The 17,729-nt window shown below is 56.2% G+C and overlaps 1 protein-coding gene across 1 annotated transcript in view; it reads left to right on the top strand.

Annotated features, from left to right (window-relative positions):
* Positions 1 to 17,073, top strand: part of LOC144675823 (upstream stimulatory factor 2-like) — a gene marked incomplete at its 3' end in the record, with an annotated part of 45,069 nt that extends 27,996 nt beyond the window's left edge. Inside the window, exons 4-8 of the mRNA XM_078536394.1 lie at positions 10,784 to 10,903; positions 11,369 to 11,525; positions 12,989 to 13,076; positions 14,907 to 14,933; positions 16,976 to 17,073. Of these exons, the coding sequence (XP_078392520.1) occupies positions 10,784 to 10,903; positions 11,369 to 11,525; positions 12,989 to 13,076; positions 14,907 to 14,933; positions 16,976 to 17,073 (490 nt within the window). The remainder of the gene's footprint in view (positions 1 to 10,783; positions 10,904 to 11,368; positions 11,526 to 12,988; positions 13,077 to 14,906; positions 14,934 to 16,975) is intronic.
* Between the last annotated feature and the right edge of the window lie 656 nt (positions 17,074 to 17,729).

Genomic DNA, 17,729 nt, shown 5'->3' with positions numbered 1-17,729 from the left:
GGGAGGGGAGGGGAGGGGCAAAGTTTCAGAATGAGGGGGTCTCCCCTTAAAGACGGAGATGAGGAGGAGTTTCTCCCTCTCTCAGGGGGTGGTCAGTCTGCAGAATTCTCTCCCCCCCACCCCGGAGAGAGTGGTGGGGGCCGGGTCACTGAATATATTCAAGGAGGAGTGGGAGAGATTTTTTTGATCGACGCGGGAGTTGAGGGAGACGGGGGCAGGAAAGCAGAGTTGAGACCATAACCGGATCAGCCACAATCTTATTGAATGTAGGAGCAGGCTCGAGGGGCCGAATGGTCGTCTCCTGCTCCTGTTTCTCATGACCTTTATTTGTCCGGTTAATCGGCACCGTTTTCTCCTGATGTTTCGGAGTCTCTCCCTCCGAGCCTGGCAGGAGTTCCGGGTTAGGGATTCTCCCGATCCCTCGCTTCTGTTTCTGACCCCGACCCGACTCTCTCCCTCTCCCTCACCCTCACCCACCCACATTGGACTTGGCCTTTTCGTTTTGGTTTGGATTTGCCCCCTCCTCGTTTTTCCCACCGAAATGGATCAGTTCACACCTGTTTTTCCCGCCCTAACCTGTATCTGCCCCCCAGCCCCCCCTCCATCTTTGGTGGGATGGGATGGGTTTGGGGTCCGTCACCTCCTGGAGGCTGTTAACCAGCCCTTCCCCCCCAACCCCCGGCCCAGGCTGACGTCCTCCACCTGCGTGGGGCTGGGGTGGGGGTTGGGGGAGGGGATACCCCTCCCCCCTCCTCTGCCAGAAGCAGCCGTCTGCGGAGAGATCCCCCCACCCCCCCTCCAGCAGAAGTTGGATGGGCTGAATGGTCCCCTCCCGTACCGGGTGACCACCCTCTGCTGCTCCCCCCTCCGCTACCGACTTGGCCGCAAACCCATCGGCAGGCGGGCACCGTGTGGGGTGTCGCACGTGGAAACAATCGGAGAGCGGGGAAAGCCCCCCTCCCCACCAACCCCATCCCCCCTCCACTTGCCCTCAGGACCACACGGCCCCTCCCGCCCGTCAGCTCGGGACAGGGACATTTCCCCTCCCTGTCCAGTCCAGGCCGGTGATGCGCTTCATGCGACAGGAGGGAAGTGTTTCTCTCCCTGGCGAAGCCGTTAAATCAGGGATTGACTCAACCGGTGCCGAACGTTTTTAATTCCGGACTTTTCCCCTGTTTATCGCGCTCCGCACTGTTCCTGCACGCGGACAGAAAAAAAAACAGACCCCCAACCGTGTGAAATCTCCGGTAGGAGGGAGTCTGCTGGAGGTCAACCTTAAAAATTGAGCTCGGTGACTAAACTTGCATTAATCGGAGGACGTGCGGGTCTGTTTAACTTCACGGATCACGGGTTTGCCAATGCCCCGGATTCGGGTAACGGTGGGGGCGGGGGGTGTTTTGTTTTGTTATTTACCCTTGTGTCGCTGGCAAGGCCGGCGTTTTTTTGCCCGTCCCTCATTGCTGCTCGAGCTGAGGCCCGTTCAGAGGGGCAGGTCCACATACACGTAGACCAGACCGGGTAAGGACGGCAGATTTCCCGGCCCTGAAGGGAACCCGATGGGTTTTTAACGACAACCGGTGATCGTCTCGTGGTCACCGTCACCGAGACCGGCTTCCAATTTACTTAACCGAATTTAATCCCCATCCCAATCCCCATCTGCCGTGGTGGTGGTGGTGGTGGGGTTTGAACGCGTGTCCCCAGAGCAGTCACCTGGGTTGTTAGCCCGGTGACATCACCACTGCGCCACCGTCTCCCCGTTTCCAGTGGATGTGAAATATTCGGTAAAGCAGTGGGGACGATTAGTTGCCGGAGCACACGGGTACATGCGTGGGCCACCAAGCTGGGCAGAGAGGGGGCGATTGCAGTTTAGCGCAGAGAAGAGTGACCCATATTGGTCGATATGATGTGGAGAGACAATATTTTTTAAAAGGGGGGGTACGATTCTAAAGGGGGTGCAGAACTTTGGGGGGACATGCGCGTAAATTACTGAAGGTGTCAGGGCAGGTTGAGAGCGCGGTTCATACGGAGGCCGGGATTTTACAACCCCACCCGCTGCAGGGGGTGTAACGGCCCAACCCAAAGGCCCTTGACCTTCGGCAGGACTGGACAATCCGGCCCAGTATCCGAGGCTCCATTGAAACTGTGACAGGGTTAAAATATAAGGCTGAGGAAGCTCTTCGTAAAACACTCCAGCTGGAGGGTTGTGTCCAACTCTGGTCACCCATCGCTTGAGGAGATTTACTCGAATGGCGCCAGGGATGAGGGACTTCAGTTCATGTGGAGAGACTGGAGAAGCTGGGATTGTTCTCCTTAGAGCAGAGAAGGTTAAGGGGGAGATTGAATCGAGATGTTCAAAATCATGAAGGGGTTTGGATAGAGTCAAGAAGGAGAAACTGTTTCCAGTGGCAGGAGGGTCGGTAACCAGAGGGACACAGATTGAAGAGAATTGGGAAAAGAAGCAGGAAGCAGAAAGGGGAGAGGAAATCTAGAACAAAAACAAAAATAGCTGGAAAACTCAGCAGGTCTGGCAGCATCTGCGGAGAGGAAAACAGTTAACGTTACGAGTCCGTATGATTCTTCAACAGAACTAAGGAAAAATAGAAAAGAGGTGAAACATAAGGTGGTTTAAGTGGGGGTGGGACAGGTACAGCTGGATAGAGGGCCAGTGATAAGGTGGAGATAACCAAAAGATGTCATAGACTAAAGGGCAAAGAGGTGGTGACGGTGGTGATATTATCTAAGGAATGTGCTAATGGGGACATTAAGGGTAGAAAGCAGGACGAGCAAGGTACCAGGTAGCCCTAGTGGGGGTGGGGTGGGGGGAAGGGATCGAAATAGGCTAGAAGGTAAGAGATAGAACAATTGATGGAAATACATTTAAAAATAATGGAAATAGGTGGGAAAAGAAAAATCTATATAAATTATTGGAGAAAAGGGGGATCGGAAAGGGGGTGGGGGTGGAGGAGAGAGTTCATGATCTAAAATTGTTGAACTCAATATTCAGTCTGGAAGGCTGTAAAGTGCCTAGTCGGAAGATGAGGTGCTGTTCCTCCAGTTTGCGTTGAGCTTCACTGGAACAATGCAGCAGGCCAAGGACGGACATGTGGGCATGAGAGCAGGGTGGAGTGTTGAAACGGCAAGCGACAGGGAGATCTGGGTCATGCTTGCGGACAGACCGAAGGTGTTCAGCAAAGCGGTCACCCAGTCTGTGTTTGGTCTCTCCAATGTAGAGGAAACCGCATTGGGAGTAGTGAATGCAGTAGAGTAAATTGGGGGAAGTGCAAGTGAAATGCTGCTTCACTTGAAAGGAGTGTTTGGGCCCTTGGACGGTGAGGAGAGGGGAAGTAAAGGGACAGGTGTTGCACCTTCTGCGGTTGCATGGGAAGGTGCCGTGGGAGGGGGTTGAGGTGTATGGGGTGATGGAGGAGTGGACCAGGGTGTCCCGGAGGGAACGATCCCTGTGGAATGCCGCCAGGGGGGGTGAAGGGAAGATGTGTTTGGTGGTGGCATCATGCTGGAGTTGGCGGAAATGGCGGAGGATGATCCTTTGAATGCGGAGGCTGGTGGTGTGATAAGTGAGGATAAGGGGGACCCTATCATGGTTCTGAGAGGGAGAGGAAGGTGTGAGGGTGGATGCACGGGAGATGGACCAGACACGGTTGAGGGCCCTGTCAACCACCGTGGGTGGAAAACCTCGGTTAAGGAAGAAGGAAGACATGTCAGAGGAACTGTTTTGGAAAGTGGCATCATCAGAACACACATCATCAGAATCTGGAACTCCCCCAGAAAAAGCTGTCGAGGATGGGAGCGGTCAATTGAAAATTTGAGAGCTGAGACTGAGAGATTTTTGCTGGGTCAGTGGGTGAAGTGTTATGGAACTGAGGCAGGTAGTTGGAGTTAAGATACAGATCGGCCGCACGCTAATGCTGTGTCAGCGACCAGGGTAGACTCAGGAGTCAGTGATGCCCTCTATAGTCGTTCAGCCAGCCAGCAACTACTGCCCCCTCTTTCCCCCACACATGCGTCCCTTACCCTGCATTCTTAGAGGGAGTCAGCAAACTAGGGGAGAGTGAGCTGGCGAAAGCTCGATTTCAGTTCCTGAATTTATTCACTCACAGTTCTGTATTCATGTAACAGCAACCCCTAACAGCCTGGAGAAAACCGGAAACTCTCTAAGGCCCAGTTTCGGTCATAGATATGTGTGTGTGTGTGTGTGTGTGTGTGTGTGAGGGTGGTTTGTGTGTAAGGGTGGTTTGTGTGTTTGTGAGGGTGGTTTGTGTGTGAGGGTGGTTTGTGTGTGTGTGAGGATGGTGTGTGTGTGAGGATGGTGTGTGTGTGTGAGGGTGGTTTGTGTGTGTGTGTGTGTGTGAGAGTGGTTTGTGCGTGTGTGAGGATGGTGTGTGTATGTGAGGATGGTGTGTGTGTGTGAGGATGGTGTGTGTGTGTGAGGATGGTGTGTGTGTGAGGGTTGTTTGTGTGTGTGTGTGAGGATGGTGTGTGTGTGTGAGGATGGTGTGTGTGTGTGAGGGTGGTGTGTGTATGTGTGTGAGGATGGTGTGTGTGTGAGGATGGTGTGTGTGTGTGAGGATGGTGTGTGTGTTTGAGGATGGTGTGTGTGTGTGAGGATGGTGTGTGTGTGTGAGGATGGTGTGTGTGTGTGAGGATGGTGTGTGTGTGAGAGTGGTTTGTGTGTGCGGGTGGTTTGTGTGTATGTGGGAGGATGGTTTGTGTGTGTGTGTGAGGGTGGTTTGTGTTTGTGTGTGTTTGTGTGTGTGTGTGTGTGGGTGGTTTGTGAGGGTGGTGTGTGTGTGAAGATGGTTTGTGTGTGTGTGTGAGGGTGGTGTGTGTGTGTGAGGGTGGTTTGTGTGTGTGTGTGAGGGTGGTTTGTGTGTGTGTGAGGGTGGTTTGTATGTGTGTGTGTGAGGGTGGTTGTGTGTGTGTGTGTGTGTGTGTGAGGGTGGTTTGTGTGTGTGTGTGAGGGTGGTTTGTGTGTGTGTGAGGGTGGTTTGTGTGTGTGTGAGGGTGGTTTGTGTGTGTGTGTGAGGGTGGTTTGTGTGTGTGTGAGGGTGGTTTGTGTGTGTGGGAGGGTGGTTTGTGTGTGTGTGAGGGTGGTTTGTGTGTGTGTGTGTGTGAGGGTGGTTTGTGTGTGTGTGAGGGTGGTTTGTGTGTGTGTGTGTGAGGGTGGTTTGTGTGTGTGTGAGGGTGGTTTGTGTGTGTGGGAGGGTGGTTTGTGTGTGTGTGAGGGTGGTTTGTGTGAGGGTGGTTTGTGTGTGTGTGTGTGTGTGAGGGTGGTTTGTGTGAGGGTGGTTTGTGTGAGGGTGGTTTGTGTGTGTGTGAGGGTGGTTTGTGTGTGTGTGTGTGAGGGTGGTTTGTGTGAGGGTGGTTTGTGTGTGTGTGTGTGTGAGGGTGGTTTGTGTGTGTGTGTGTGAGGGTGGTTTGTGTGAGGGTGGTTTGTGTGAGGGTGGTTTGTGTGTGTGTGAGGGTGGTTTGTGTGTGTGTGTGTGTGTGAGGGTGGTTTGTGTGTGTGTGAGGGTGGTTTGTGTGTGTGTGAGGGTGGTTTGTGTGTGTGTGTGTGGGTGGTTTGTGTGTGTATGTGTGTGTGAGGGTGGTTTTTGTGTGTGTGTGTGAGGGTGGTTTGTGTGTGTGTGTGTGTGTGTGAGGGTGAGGGTGGTTTGTGTGAGGGTGGTTTGTGTGTGTGTGTGTGTGTGTGTGAGGGTGGTTTGTGTGTGTGTGTGTGAGGGTGGTTTGTGTGAGGGTGGTTTGTGTGTGTGTGAGGGTGGTTTGTGTGTATGTGTGTGTGTGTGAGGGTGGTTTGTGTGTGTGTGTGTGTGTGTGTGAGGGTGGTTTGTGTGTGTGTGAGGGTGGTTTGTGTGTGTGTGTGAGGGTGGTTTGTGTGTGTGTGTGTGTGTGAGGGTGGTTTGTGAGTGTTTTATTTTTAATTAATTTACGTAATGTGGGTGTTGCTGACTAGGCCAGCATTTATTGCCCCTCCCTAACTGGCCTTAAGACATTTCAGGATGGGCAATAAATGCTGGTCTAGTCAGCGACGCCCACATTACATAAATTAATTAAAAATAAAACACTCTCAAGCCACCCTCACACACACACACACCTCCCTCACACACACACCACCCTCACACACAACCCACACACACACCTCCCTCACACACACACCTCCCTCACACACACTCAACCCACACACACCACCCTCACACACACACACACACGACCCACACACACACCACCCTCACACACACACACGACCCACACACACACCACCCTCACACACACACACACACCTCCCTCACACACACACACACACACACCACCTTCACATACACATGCACACACACGACCCACACACACACCCTCACACACACACACCACCTTCACATAAACACACACCTCCCTCACACACACACACACACCACCCTCACTCACTCACTCACACACACCCACACCCCACCCTCACACACACACACACCACCCTCACACACACACCACCCTCACACACTCACTCACACACAAACCTCCCTCTCACACACACACCACCCTCACACACACAAACCACCCTCACACACACACACACACACACACACAAACCACCCTCACACACACACACCACCCTCACACACTCACTCACACACACACACACAAACCACCCTCACACACACGCACCACCCTCACACACACACACCACCCTCACACACACAAACCACCCTCACACACACACACACATCACCCTCACATGCACACACATCACCCTCACACGCACACACGCCGCCCTCACACACACACACCACCCTCACACACACACACACAAAACACCCTCACACACACACTCACACCACCCTCACACAAACCACCCTCTCTCACTCACTCTCTCAAACACACACACACACCACCCTCACACACACACATACACCACCCTCACACACACACAAACCACCCTCTCTCACACACACACCATCCTCTCTCTCTCTCCCATTCACTCACTCACACACACACACACACACACCACCGTCACACACACATACACACACAAACCACCCTCACACACTCACTCACACACACACACACAAACCACCCTCACACACACACACCACCCTCACACATACAAACCACCCTCACACACACACACACACACATCACCCTCACACGCACACACATCACCCTCACATGCACACACGCCACCCTCACACACACACACACACACACCACCCTCACACACACACATACACAAAACACCCTCACACACACCACCCTCACACACACACATACACACACACACATACAAAACACCCTCACACACACACACACACACCACCCTCACACAAACCACCCTCTCTCACTCACTCTCTCAAACACACACATACACCACCCTCACACACACACAAACCACCCTCTCTCACACACACACCACCCTCTCTCTCTCTCCCATTCACTCACACACACACACACAAACCACCCTCACACACACACACACATCACCCTCACACGCACACACGCCACCCTCACACAAAACACCCTCACACACACCACCCCCACACTCACACACACACACACACATACACCACCCTCACACACACACAAACCACCCTCTCTCACATACACACCACCCTCTCTCTCTCTCCCATTCACTCACTCACACACACACAAACACCACCCTCACACACACACACACACACCACCCTCACACACACACACACACTACCCTCACACAAACCACCCTCTCTCACTCACTCTCTCAAACACACACACACACACCACCCTCACACTCACACACACACACACACATACACCACCCTCACACACACACAAACCACCCTCTCACACACAAACCACCCTTACACACACACACAAACCACCCTTACACACACACAAACCACCCTTACACACACACCCCTCCCTCACACACACACACCCTACCCTCACACACACACACACCACCCTCACACACACACCCCACCCTCGCACACACACACCCCACCCTCACACACACACCCCACCCTCACACACACACCCCACCCTCACACACACACACACACCACCCTCACACACACACACACACACACACACACACACCACCCTCACACACACACACCACCCTCACACAAACCACCCTCTCTCACTCCCTCACAAACACACACACCACCCTCACATTCACACACACACACACCACCCTCACACACACACAAACCACCCTCACACACACACACACACAACCCTCACACACACTCACACACACCACCCTCACACGCACACACACACCATCCTCACACACACACACCACCCTCACACAAACCACCCTCTCTCACTCCCTCACAAACACACACACCACCTTCACACACACCCTACCCTCACACACACACACACACCCCACTCTCACACACATACACAACCCTCACACACACACCACCCTCACACAAACCACCCTCTCTCACACCCTCACACACACACACACCCCACCCTCACACACACCCCACCCTCACACACACACACACACCCCACCCTCACACACACACCCCACCCTCACACACACACACATCACCCTCACACACACACAAACCACCCTCACACACACACGCACACACACACACCACCCTCACAAACACACACACACCACCCTCACACACACCACCCTCACACGCACACACACACCACCCTCACACACACACACATCACCCTCACACAAACCACCCTCACTCACTCCCTCACAAACACACACACCACCCTCACACACACACACAGCACCCTCACACACACACACAGCACCCTCACACACACACACCATCCCCACACACACACACACACACACCACCCTCACACACACACACCACCCTCACACACACACACCACCCTCACACACACACACACACACACCACCCTCACACACACACACACCACCCTCACACACACACACCACCCTCACACACACACACACACACACACACCACCCTCACACACACACAAACCACCCTCTCTCTCCCACTCACTCACTCACAAACAAACACACACACACACACACACACACCCCACCCTCTCACACACCCCACCCTCACACACACACACACACACCCCACCCTCACACACACACCCCACCCTCACACACACACACATCACCCTCACACACACACACAAACCACCCTCACACACACACGCACACACACACACCACCCTCACACACACACACACACCACCCTCACACACACCACCCTCACACGCACACACACACCACCCTCACACACACACACATCACCCTCACACAAACCACCCTCTCTCACTCCCTCACAAACACACACACCACCCTCACACACACACACAGCACCCTCACACACACACACAGCACCCTCACACACACACACCATCCCCACACACACACACACACCACCCTCACACACACACACCACCCTCACACACACACACATCACCCTCACACAAACCACCCTCTCTCACTCCCTCACAAACACACACACCACCCTCACACACACACACAGCACCCTCACACACACACACAGCACCCTCACACACACACACCATCCCCACACACACACACACACCACCCTCACACACACACACCACCCTCACACACACACACCACCCTCACACACACACACACACCACCCTCACACACACACACACCACCCTCACACACACACACCACCCTCACACACACACACACACACACACACACCACCCTCACACACACACAAACCACCCTCTCTCTCCCACTCACTCACTCACAAACAAACACACACACACACACACACACCCCACCCTCGCACAAACCACCCCCTCACACACTCACACACACAGAGACACATACACCACCCTCACACAAACCCACCTCTCTCACACAAACCACCCTCACACACACACCACCCTCACACACACACAACCACCCTGTGTGTGTGTGTGTGTGTGTGTGTGCGCGTGCGTGTGTGTGTGAGAGCGAGTGAGGGTGTGTGTGTGGTGTGGGTGAGGGTGTCTGTGTGTGTGGTGAGGGAGTGTGTGTTGGGGTAGAGGGGTGTGTGTGTGTGTGTGTGTATGTATCAGTGTTTTCCCTCAGATTCAAGTTCCAAACTTACCAGAGTCTAGACTCTAAATTGGTATAAATGGTTTTCTTTTTGGGGGAAAAAAAGTGCATTCGACAACAGATGACGGAGTTGCCCCTCGAGCCTGTTACACAGGAACAGGAGGAGGCCCATTCAGCCCCTTGAGCCTGTCACACAGGAACAGGAGGAGGCCCATTAAGCCCCTCGAGCCTGTTACACAGGAACAGGAGGAGGCCCATTCAGCCCCTCGAGCCTGTTACACAGGAACAGGAGGAGGCCCATTCAGCCCCCTCGAGCCTGTTACACAGGAACAGGAGGAGGCCCATCCAGCCCCACGAGCCTGTTACACAGGAACAGGAGGAGGTCCATTCAGCCCCTCGAGCTCCCTCCTGTTCCCGCTTGAGCAGACTGTTCCTGTGGAACAGGCTCGAGGGTGGGGCGGGGGGAGGGGAATATTGTTGATGGAGGAGGGAGACAGTTTGACCAGAGGGGAATATTTGCGGGATGGTTATGGTGATGTGGGAGGATGCCAACGAGTGCAGCAACATTGAACTGGGAATTAGTCTCAGCAAAGAGGGAGAATGGGAAGGCGAACAGATCATTCAGAGCCATCGGAGCGGGACAACACCCTGGCCTTTAGAAATAGAGGCAGATAACTGACTGCCCCTCTCTCCACCCCTTCCCCCCGCCTCGGTTTAACTCCTCCTCTTGCTGTTTGCCCTCCTCAGGTGACGTATCGAGTGGTTCAGGTTTCAGATAACCAGTTGGATGGACAGAGCGATGGCTCAGGCGCTGTCAGTGTTGTCTCATCGACGGCCTTCACAGGAGGACAACAGGCCGTGGCTCAGGTCAGTCCCCAGGACCTCGGTCCCCCTCCCTCATCGCCCTCGCTGACCCTCCCACCCTCCTCCTCCCCCCCCCTTTGATCCCTCCTCAGCTGAGTGCACTTCCACCTGACTCTCGAGGCTCGGGGTTGGGGGGGGTCAAGGGGTGCAATGGGTCGGGCGTGGGAAGCGATTGAGGGGTCGGGGGGGGGTCAGGGTGATGGAGGTGTCGGGGTAATGGAGGGGTCAGGGGTCGGGGTAATGGAGGGAGTGGGGGGGTGGTCAGGGTGGCGGAGGGGGGTCAGGGGTCAGTGTAACAGAGGGGTCGGGGGGTCAGGGTGATGGAAGGGTCAGGGGTCGGGGTAATGGAGGGGGTGGGGGTCAGGGTGGCGGAGGGGGGTCAGGGGTCAGTGTAACGGGGGGGTCAGGGTGTGTCAGGGGTCGGGGGTCATCTCAGCCCCTCGGTGACCTGTCTCCTTCTCTCCACAGGCAGTGATCCAGAATCCATTCAGTAATGGCGGGAGCCCCTCGACAGACACGGTGGGCGGAGAGACGCGTTTTGCCTATTTCCCGGCGTCGGCGGTGGGAGAGGCGACTACGGCCGTGGTCTCGGCCCAGGCTGACCCCTCGTTAGCGCAAGGCGGAGGTCAGTGAGCAGAGCGGGAGAGAGAGAGAGGAACCACCTCACTGGGATAGAGAGCGATCGGCACCTTTCCCCCATACTGTCCGTCACCAAGAGTCTTCCCAGGACAGCCCAGCCAGAGTCCAGCACAGAAACAGGCCATTCGGCCCATCTGCTCCGTGCTGGTGTTTCTGCTCCACACGAGCCTCCTCCCGCCCCCCTCTTCATCTCACCCCATCCCCATATCCTTCTATTCCTTTCTCCCTCATGTGTTTATCCAGCTTCCCCCTTAACTACATCGACACTATTCACCTCAACCACTCCCTGTGGGAGCGAGTCCCACATTCCCCCCACTCTCTGGGTAAGGATGTTTCTCCTGAATTCCCCATTGGGTTTATTAGTGATGATCTTATATCGATGGCCCCTAGTTCTGGTCTCACTCCGACAAGTGGAAACATCTTCTCTACGTCTACCCTATCGAAACCCTTTCATCATTTTAAAGACCTCGATCAGGTCACCCCCTCAGCCTTCTCTTTTCTAGAGAAAAGAGCCCCAGCCTGTTCCCTCTTTCCTGAGAGTTATAACCCCTCAGTTCTGGTAATTTTTGCAGTACGAAAAAGTCCATGATTAACTTTATATTAAAGACGTATTCTGGAAAGAGTGATCATAATATGGCAATGACGGAATGAGTTTGAGGGACATTTATTAAGTCCAAAACTAGACCCTACAATCTGAAAAAACACAAACTACATACACATGGGGAGAGAATTGCACAGCTTTGGACAGAGGGTCAGTACTGAGGGAGTGCTGCACTGTCAGAGGGTCAGTACTGAGGGAGGGCTGCACTGTCGGAGGGTTAGTACTGAGGGAGCACTGCGCTGTTGGAGGGTCAGTACTGAGAGAGTGCTGCACTGTCGGAGGGTCAGTACTGAGGGAGTGCTGCACTGTCGGAGGGTCAGTACTGAGGGAATGCTGCACTGTCGGAGGGTCAGTACTGAGGGAGTGCTGCGCTGTCAGAGGGTCAGTACTGAGGGAGTGCTGCGCTGTCAGAGGGTCAATACTGCGGGAGCGCTGCACTGTTGGAGGGTCAGTGCTGAGGGAATGCTGTGCTGTCGGAGGGTCAGTAGTGAGGGAGTGCTGCGCTGTTGGAGGGTCAGTGCTGAGGGGGTGCTGCACTGTTGGAGGGTAAGTAGTGAGGGAGTGCTGCACTGTCGGAGGGTCAGTACTGAGGGAGTGCTGCACTGTCGGAGGGTCAGTACTGAGGCAGTGCTGCATTGTCGGAGGGTCAGTACTGAAGGAGTGCTGCACTGTCGGAGGGTCAGTACTGAGGGAGTGCTGCACTGTCGGAGGGTCAGTACTGAGGGAGTGCTGCACTGTCGGAGAGTCAGTACTTCAGTGGTTCGCGGCCTCCTGAGGTGACGAGACGAGACGAGGCGCTATTGAAATGCAGATCTATTTGTGACCGGTGTTTTGTTTCTCCTCCTCAGGACAGTTCTACGTGATGATGACGCCGCAGGACGTGCTGCAGACCGGAGCACAGCGAACGATCGCTCCTCGCACACACCCCTACTCACCGTAAGTGCAGGGGTCGGGTTCACAGGGACCGGGTTCACAGGGGGCCGGGTTCACAGGGACCGGGTTCACAGGGGACCGGGTTCACAGGGGACCGGGTTCACAGGGGGCCGGGTTCACAGGGGGCCGGGTTCACAGGGGGCCGGGTTCACAGGGGGCCGGGTTCACAGGGGGCCGGGTTCACAGGGGGCCGGGTTCACAGGGGGCCGGGCTCGGGGGCCGGGTTCACAGGGGGCCGGGTTCACAGGGGACCGGGTTCACAGGGGGCCGGGTTCACAGGGGGCCGGGTTCACAGGGGGCCGGGTTCACAGGGGGCCGGGTTCACAGGGGGCCGGGCTCGGGGGCCGGGTTCACAGGGGACCGGGTTCACAGGGGGCTGGTGGTCAGCAGTGTCCACCCTGTGAAGTTCAGGTCAGCTCACTGGGCACCTCCTGCTCCCCCCCGATACCCCCCTGGGCGGACAGCGTGTGGCGCTGTTGTGTCATCGCCCTCCCTGCAGCGCATTGGCCCTGCCTGGTACCCACAGTCAGGCCGTGCCCTCTGATTGGACACCGCCCCCCTCCCCTCCCCCTCCCCTACCCTCCCCCTCCCCCTCATCTCAGGACGTGTGTATTTTTGGGTTGGAACAGCCCACGTTCGACTTCCCAAATGGGCAGCGTCCTCCTGAGATCCTCCAGCCCCCGCACCGGGAAACAGGAGGAGGCCATTCAGCCCCTCGAGCCTGTTCCCCCATTCTATCAGATCACGGCTGATCTGTATCTTAACCCCATCCACCCGGCTCGGTTCCGTGACCCTTAACCCCCCCCCGACCCAACAAAAATCTCTCAATCTCAGTTTTGAGATTTCCAATTGACCCCTCCCACCCTCGACAGCTTTTTCTGGGGGAGGGAGTTCCAGATTTCCACCCCCCTCTTTGTGTGAAGATAGTGCTTCCTGACATCACCCCTGAACGGCCTGGATCCAATTTTAAGGTTCTGTCCCCTTGTTCTGGATCCCACCCCCCACTCACCTCAGCCCCACCAGAGGAAATAGTTTCTCTCTATTGCCCGTATCAAAGCCTTTAATCATCTTAAACCCCTCGATTAGATCCCCCCTTAATCTTCGAGACTCGGGAGAACACAAGCCTGGTCTGTGCAACCTGTCCTCGGGATTTAACCCTTTCAGCCCCGGGATCGTCCCGGTGACTCTGCACAGCACCCCCTCCATGGACAATATATCCTCCCTGAGGAGCGGGGCCCGGGACTGAACCCACTAACTGCAGATGGGGTCTGAGAGGAGATTTATAAACCTGAAGTATAACTCCCAGCCCTCCTGTGTGACTGAGAGTGCTGGGTTAAAGAGGTGTGCATTCAAAAGATTTGTAGGCGGTGTTCCCATGTGCCTGCTGCCCTTGTCCTTCTATGTGTTAGTGGTTGTGGGTTTGGAAGGTGCTGTGGAAGGAGCCTTGGTGAGTTGCTGCAGTGCACCTTGTAGATGGTACACACACTGCTGCTACTGTGTGTCGGTGGTGGAGCGAGTGAATGTCGGAGGTGGCAGCTGAGGTTCAGGGCTTTTGTTGCTCGGCCATCTTGAACACATCTCGAGGGATGGGACTTTTCAATTCCTGTTCCACCGCTCGACGGGCAGAACCTGGTCCCAAGAGGCAGGCAGGCGCTGACTGTTGACTCTGGGGCTTTGTGTGAGTCGAGTGACAGAATGCGAGAGGCGGAGGGAGCGGTTTTGTCGGGTGGCGGGCAGCAGGGTGGGTGTCAAGTGCTGTTTGAGCAGCTGCTCACTGGGGGGAGTGCAGCAGTGCCGTGTGTCTCGATGGTGACCTGTTATTTTTCTCCACAGGAAAGAAGACCCAGACCTCAGCAACATGTACGTTACTCTTTACTAAAACTGCAGCCCCAAATATCAGTATTGCCCGCTTAGTTATCCCGCTTCCCCCCTCCAACCTCTCTCTCATACCTTCTCCCCTTAAGCTACCTGTATTACAGACCAATCAGAGACGGGGGAGCCAAAAGGCAAAGAGAGTGAGGAACTTTCTCCCTCCCTCTCCCTCCCTTGCACTCTCTCTCCCTCGCACTCTCGCTCTCCCCCTCCCTTGAGCCCTGTCTTCCTTCCCTCATGCTCTCCCTCCCTCGCACTCTCTCTCTCCCTCGCACTCTCTCCCTCGCACTCTCTCCCCCTCCCTTGAGCCCTCTCTTCCTTCCCTCATGCTCTCCCTCCCCCTCCCTCGCAGTCTCTCTCCCTCGCACTCTCTCTCTCCTTTGCACTCCCTCCCTCGCACTCTCCCCCTCCCTTGAGCTCTCTCTTCCTTCCCTCACGCTCTCCCTCTCCCTCCCTCGCACTCTCTCTACCTTGCTCTGCCTCTCCCTCTTCCTGCCCCTTTCCCCCCACCCCACAGACCCCTCTCCCCCCGCTTCCCAGCCTCCCCTCCCAACCCCCCTCTTGCATACATGACCACCCCCCTTGCGTGCACCCACCCTCGCCCTAGCACGTCCTCACACACCCCCCTCCTCGCCCTCGTGCAAGCCCCCATCCCTCACTCGCTCCTTCTCCCCCCTCCCCCTCCTCCTCCCCCTCCTGCTCTCCTCCCCCTCCCCTTTTCCTGGTTTGATAGTTGAAGCTGTTGTGTTCGGGGTTGGGGTTAATATATTTGAGGGTGTGAGCGAGCGCTGGCTGCACTGCCTGGCTCAGCCTCTGGGTGGCGGTGCAGGGCTGCGGCTGGGCTCTCCCACTCAATGGCTCCACCTCCCGGGGCCTGTCACTATTCGGCTGGGAAGTTCTGAAGCTCCTTGCAACCACCCCACCCCCACCCCCCCCTCCCCTCCACTGACCCCGGTCTATGCAGAGCCTGACCTCAAAGCTTGATGAAGTTCAGGCAGGGGGTGGGGCTGCCCCATTGGCCTCAGGACCGTTAGACCAGGGAGCAAAGAAAGAGGCAGGCTGTGGAGTGGGTGCGCTGATGTGCAGGGGCGGGGGGGGGATCCAAGACACCTCTTGATGTCACGCAGCTGCGAAGAGGCGGTTAGGTCATGCGACTGCGGAAGGCATCGCGGCTACACAATCTCGGTGGGGCCAGGGTGCTGGGGTCTGTCACGGGACCACTGAAACAAGAACTCCATTCCGAATTCCCCCCCTGCCCTCTCCCCAACCCCCCACCTCCCCACCAGCCCCCTGAACCCCCTCTGGACCCACAAGGTGGGAAAATCTGAATAGCGTGCAGTATTGCTCAGCTGCCACTGGATGGCGCCAGAGACCTGATAGGCTGCCACCTGGTGGCTAGGCTGGGATATTGCAGCTTCGGCCTGGATGTTGCCGCCACCTGGTGGCCGGGACTGCTGCAGCCTCGGCCTGGATGTTGCTGCCATCTGGTGGCCGCTATGGGTGACTGCTGCAGCCTTGGCCTGGATGTTGTTGCCATCTGGTGGCCGCTGTGGGTGACTGCTGCAGCCTCGGCCTGGATGTTGCTGCCATCTGGTGGCCGCTGTGGGTGACTGCTGCATCCTCGGCCTGGATGTTGCTGCCATCTGGTGGCCGGCGTGGGTGACTGCTGCAGCCTCGGCCTGGATGCTGCTGCCATCTGGTGGCCGCTTTTGGTGACTGCTGCAGCTTCGGCCTGGATGTTGCAGCCTCGGCCTGGATTTTGCCGCCATCTGGTGGCCGATGTGGGTGACTGCAGCAGCCTCGGCCTGGATGTTGCCGCCATCTGGTGGCCGCTGTGGGTGACTGCTGCAGCCTCGGCCTGGATGTTGCTGCCACCTGGTGGCCGGCGTGGGGTTAGGGCGGCCACTGCAGATTTTGATTGTACGGTTCATGGGTCAGGTATCTTGGAAGAGGTTGAGCAGGAGGCTGGGTTTGGGATTGAGCCGGATCGGGGAGGACTCTGCCTGACCTTTTTGCGTTCCCTCCCGCAGGAAGATAGACGGACCGCGTACCCCACGAGACGAGCGACGGAGAGCACAGCACAACGAAGGTGGGGGGAGCGACAATGGCGGCGGGAGCTGGGGGGGAGGTGGGGTCAAGGAGGGAGGGAGCAGGAGAGACGGAGTCTTCCATTTGCCTAGCGCCGTTCCCCACCTCAGGACGCCCCAAAGCCTCTCACAGCCGATGAGGGACTTCTTTTTGCAAGTGAGGTCACTGTTGTGGTGCAGGAAAAGCAGCAGCCAATTTGCGCACAGCAAGATCCCACAGCCAGCCCATGTGATAATGGCCCAGATCATCTGTGTTTAGTGATGTTGGTTGAGGGATAAATATTGGCCCCAGGACACCGGGGAGAACTCCCCCCTGCTCTTCTTCCAAATAGTGGCTGGGGAATCCTCCGACAGTGCAGCACTCCCTCAGTACTGACCCTCTGTCAGTGCAGCACTCCCTCAGTACTGACCCTCCGACAGTGCAGCACTCCCTCAGTACTGACCCTCCGACACTGCAGCACTCCCTCAGTACTGACCCTCCGACAGTGCAGCACTCCCTCAGTACTGACCCTCCGACAGTGCAGCACTCCCTCAGTACTGACCCTCCGACAGTGCAGCACTCCCTCAGTACTGACCCTCCGACAATGCAGCACTCCCTCAGTACTGACACTCCGACAGTGCAGCGCTCCCTCAGTACTGACCCTCCGACAGTGCAGCGCTCCCCTCAGTACTGACCCTCCGACAGTGCAGCATTCCC

The sequence above is a fragment of the Cetorhinus maximus genome, unplaced genomic scaffold (genome assembly GCF_964194155.1).
Source record: "Cetorhinus maximus unplaced genomic scaffold, sCetMax3.hap1.1 HAP1_SCAFFOLD_1178, whole genome shotgun sequence".
Lineage (NCBI taxonomy): Eukaryota > Metazoa > Chordata > Chondrichthyes > Lamniformes > Cetorhinidae > Cetorhinus > Cetorhinus maximus.
The sequence above is the reverse complement of the archived record's forward strand: the minus strand, read 5'-3'. Positions and strand labels throughout refer to the sequence as shown.